General features: G+C 30.4%; 1 protein-coding gene across 1 annotated transcript in view; it reads right to left on the reverse strand.

Moving 5' to 3' along the window:
• The window catches only part of bmf1 (BCL2 modifying factor 1), a 30,916-nt gene that overhangs the window by 17,317 nt on the left and 8,314 nt on the right, over positions 1–5,285 (reverse strand). Inside the window, exon 3 of the mRNA XM_016559239.1 lies at positions 2,814–2,977. Within this exon, the coding sequence (XP_016414725.1) occupies positions 2,814–2,977 (164 nt within the window). The remainder of the gene's footprint in view (positions 1–2,813; positions 2,978–5,285) is intronic.

Genomic DNA, 5,285 nt, shown 5'->3' on the forward strand with positions numbered 1-5,285 from the left:
TGAAGCAACATGTGACTCTGAAGACTGGCGTAATGATGCTGAAAAAAAAATATATATATATATATATATATATATATATATATAGTTGATCAAATTGAGTATATAACCAAGTATTTGTGTTTTTCTTTGCAGCATGTTTATATCAATCTTTACTGGAATCAATTGTGAGTGAATGGACTGCATCTGTTTTGAACGTTAAAAATCATCAACTTACGAGGTTTCATTGCTTTAGACCGCGAGGCGGCTCACTAGGGTTTGGAACGGAGGCGTTTTGTACCTTATTCAACACATAAAGTGGCTTTACAGCCTGAAAATAACATAATTAGCAACATGAAATCCTAAAATAACCAGGAGCGTCTCCAGCTGCGCCAACTGAGGCTGAACTCCAGCTGAAGTTACGCAACCAAGACGAGAAATAAATCAAGGTCGAAGAGAGACAGCACGATAAAGAGAAAGAAGAGATAATGGTGTTTTACCTGCTCTGATAATGAAGATGAAGTTACACAATCGATGTTACTTTAGTATCATTCAGATATTAATATTTTGAATTAGTATTTAATTTTATATGTTCCATTTTCATTTTCATTTTAATTTTAGATAAATTTAAGTTTTAATTGGTAATATTGGTAATATTTACATTTATCCAAAGCGACTTACAAATGAGGAAAAAGGAAGCAATCAAAATCAACAAGAGAGCAATGATACACAAGTGTTATAACAAGTCTCAGTTAGCTTAACGCAGCACACGAAGCAAGGTTTTTTTTTATTATATAATAAATAAAAACAAAACTGATATAATAGAAAAAAAATAGAGCAAGCTAGTGTTAGTGGCCTTTTTATATACATCTGTATGGGTTTTTATAAATTTTTATTTTATTTTATTTTTTTGGTTTTGTTTTTTAAATAAATTTGCTTTGGATAAGATTTGCTGAAATAAAATGTTTATGTTTTTATTTTATTTTTTATTTATTTAAATTTTTCGATTTTAGTTAACTATAATATTGTGATACTATTATATTTTAAATAATATTTTAAATAATATTTTGGGAAATGTATATATATATACTGTATATATATTCTTTTGAAGTTTTAGTATTTTTGTTGTGTTTTTGTAATTTTTATTACAAATTATTGTGAGTGTGTGTGTGTGTGTGTGTGTGTGTGAGTGCGTGTGTGCGTGTGTGTGAGTGTGTGTGTGTGTGTGTGAGTGTGTGTGTGTGTGTGTGTGTGTGTGTGCATGAACGAATGAGATGCAGAAAGCAGGAAAGATGCATCAAAATAATCACAGAGAGTGTTTTGACTCATCAACATGAAATCAAAGCAGACTAGGTTTAATGCATGCTCTTGGTCTGTACACACACAAAAAAAGCAATGAAATAATGTTCCTGTTTAACATAATCAACCCTGTTATTTGTGAACCAGCTTCATATAGAGACAATTTCACCATCTATTCAATTCCTCATGGACAAAATCAAGTCGGTTATTAAAATCAAGGGTTATTATCATTAACTAAAACTATTAAAATGTTTTTGGCAATTGAAATAAAGCTAAAATTTAATTAAATTAAATATAAATAATAGAAAAAAAAATTCAAAGTAAAAATGCTGCCTTTATGCACTAAAATTAACTGGAAATAAATAAAATTTTTAAATAAACTAAAAGCAAATGAAACATTACTATTAATTTTTTTTTTTAAATGACAAAAGCACATAAGAAAATTACTAGAAATTTAACTGAAAATATAAAAATAAAATCTAATTTAAAACATTAATAAAAACTATAATAACACTGACACACACCAGGGTTATTAGTTAACTGAAAATGAAATATAACTAATTTAAAAAATACTTAAATACTTTTTTAAATACAAAAAAAATATAAAAATAAAAGCTAATTCAAATATAATAGTATATAAATAATACTAAATTAACACTGACCCAAACCAGTATTATTAGTTAACTAAAATTAAATCTGAAATAAAACATCATTAAAAATACTTACACATATATACAAAGAAATCTACTAAAAATATAAAGATAAAAGCCAATTGAAAATAACAATAAAAATTATCATAATGTCTAAAAACACACACATACACACACACACACACACACACAATTACAAAAAAAAAAAATGTTTCACCAGCACCTGACCAATTAGTACTAGCACTTACCTATTCTATTCTATTCTATTCTATTCTATTCGTTTTGGTCTAATTTATTTTAAAAAACAAAAACAAAACAAAACAAAAACACCTTGCTATGTGTACTGTGCTAGACTAACCGAGACTTGTCACTTGTATACTGTTTGTATAAAAAAACTTAATATTTTTATAGCGTAAATATAAATATGTTAAATATTTTTAAATTATTTAAATTATACAACATTTTATAAAATACATTTATTTAGATTTTTACAAAAAATCTAAATATGAATAAAATGTATAATATTATCTCAGTGACAATACACTCACAAACAAACTCACAAACACAAACACTCACACACACACACACACACACACACACACACACTCACACACACACACTCACACACACACTCACACACACACTCTCACACACACACTCACACACACACACACACATACAGGAGGAAAAGAGCGCAGTAAACAGGAAGTGAGAGCGAGGGGTCGCTCCGGTGTCTTTGGGGTCAAACAACTAGACCAGAGTCAGGAAACAGTCCGGCCAAAACAAACACGGCACACGGAAAACACTTTTGTGTAAAGGAGCGCTAAAGCAAGACACAATGCGATCATGATCCAGAGCACAAAAACACGTTCACAGATCTCCACTCACCATCATGTGCTCCTGATAGAACTGATCTCCGATCAGCTGGAGCTTCTGCCCGATGAGGGTCTCCACGCTCTCCGCCGGATCCATCATGCGCAGGTTCTGCCGGAGAACCACGTCTGGAGGCCGAGAGCGGCTAGGCGGCGCTAGCAGCAGCAGTCCTGTGTTACCTATTCAGAGAAACAGTATTACACACATCATTACAGATAGGGATGCACCGAATGTTCGGCAACCGAAATTATTCGGCCGAAAATAGCAAAAAAAAGCTCTTTCGGTGTTCGGTGAATAAGCAAAAAGACAGAATAAATTGTACTGAACAATGACGTGACGCGATCAAATAGCAACCAGCGCACTCTTTATAACGCTGCATTTTTACAAGGCATGTGACAATGCGATACGTGCGATGTATTCGTAATGAGACTCATTTATAAATCTGTTGTCAACAAAAAGAAGCGCTGAGGTCTTCCTGCGCGTTTCCGACAAAATAAAAGTTGACAAAAAGCAAGAACTCCAACATTCATAAATGTTAGTGTTGTTGTAATTTTACTGCTGTCCTGTAAAATAAAATAAAAATTAAGACAATAATAATGATAATTATTACAACAGCTCTGTTAATACATTTATTATAACATACACACATAGTGTTCAAATTGGGATCTGTAATATGTTTTTAAAGAAGGCTCTTCTGCTCAGCAAAGCTGCTTTTAATTTTACAGTAAAAATACATGTGAAATATTTTTAAATTGTTGTTTTGTAATAGATTTTTTTCTTTGAAAAACAAGACAAAACAGTAAAAAGCACATTTTGGCTCTTTAATTTATGCAATGTTGAATAAAATTGTCAAAAATACATGGGGAAAAACTTGAAAAACCGTGTTCGGCCTTCGGCCCAGTGTTTCATTTTGTTCGGTTTCGGCTTCAGCCAAGAATTTTCATTTCAGTGCATCCCTAATTACAGATGATATAAGGCACAAACTCTGGTTAATTCACTAAACTTAAACACCAAACGTCTCGTTTCTGAACCTCCGGTGGCACCAAACAGAACCGCAAACATTCAAACACGCCGAGTCGCTCAAACAGGATTAATGTTATGAAAGCGTCACAATTAGTGAGACACCAAAAATATGAAACAGCAAAAAAAAATTACAAATTTTCCTTTTGGATTTTGGCTAAAATGGTTTTGGAGGGCCAATATTGATTCTTAAATTTCAATTTGAATGTTTGTATTATGGTAAAAAGTGAATTTTAATGGTAAAACACTGTAAAAATGCTACAGTAAAACACTGTAAAATGGTTAACAGTAAATTCACTTACTATATATGGTAAAATACTGTTAAATTTAAAATTTTTGAAAGCAAAAAAAAATTTAAAATTCATCTTCCAATTTAAAGTGGAAATACATAGGTAATGGGAATGTTATATATAAAAAACTTTACTTGTATATATATATATATATAAGTAAAGTTTTTTATATATAAAATTCCCATTCCCTATATATGACATTTCCAGTATTCTCTGTGTGACAGCTCACTTTTTTTATTTTTTTTATTTACTAATTTCTTATCAGTTATGTACATTAAGGTTTAATGTTGTGAAATGAAAGTTTACTGCATTATTTTAGTGTCGTGTGAGGTGGTGTTTTGTATTTGTCTGTGTCACACACAATGCACCTTTTATATTTTAGTAAAAACAAAAAACAAAAACAGTACAAAATTGTATTAAAAAAGAACAAAAAAGTCATTTGTAAAAAAAACAAAAAACTGTCTTTAGTAATTTGTAAAAATAAATATAGTAACAAAAAAACAGTTATATAAACGTAAAACATAAACAAAATTAATTTTATTTTTTAAACCGTAAATTTTTCTGGCAACCACAGCTGCTGTTTTTTTTTAACCCTAAATTGCACTTTTTTGCATTGTTTTTACAGTGTTGTTCATTAAATAAATTTGATTAAGTAATTGATTATTAAATAAACTTTATTTTGTTTTCGGTAAAAATGCACTTTGGTGCATCACTAGCAGTGTTTCACTCTTCAGGAAGGCAATGACTGACTTACAGTGACTCTGAACATTAGGGCTGTGCAATATATCAAATTATCGAAATATCGCAAATGTACATATCGCAATATGCATATCGCTACGGCTTGCAATATTTGGGGCCATGAACAAAAGACAAAGAGAAAAGCACTCACTGCTCTTACCTAAATAATAGGACTGTGCGATATTGAAGAAAAATGCGATATGCGATACCTTGTTAAAAAATGCGATATTCGATATTCGATATGCGATACGATATTGCTTAAAGTGTGTAAAACCAATTTAAATTATATTTTAAAATATTTAAAAATGAAAATTATATAACCAATTTGTTTCACATTCTTTCTTGGAAAATAAAGAATCACTACAACTTCTGAAAGTGACCAGCAGTGTTTTAGCAGTACATAAAAAGTAATGTCACAAATCAGCAAATGTCATTTTAA

Source organism: Sinocyclocheilus rhinocerous, unplaced genomic scaffold (genome assembly GCF_001515625.1).
Source record: "Sinocyclocheilus rhinocerous isolate Xijiao unplaced genomic scaffold, SAMN03320098_v1.1 scaffold2213, whole genome shotgun sequence".
In the NCBI taxonomy this organism is placed as follows: domain Eukaryota; kingdom Metazoa; phylum Chordata; class Actinopteri; order Cypriniformes; family Cyprinidae; genus Sinocyclocheilus; species Sinocyclocheilus rhinocerous.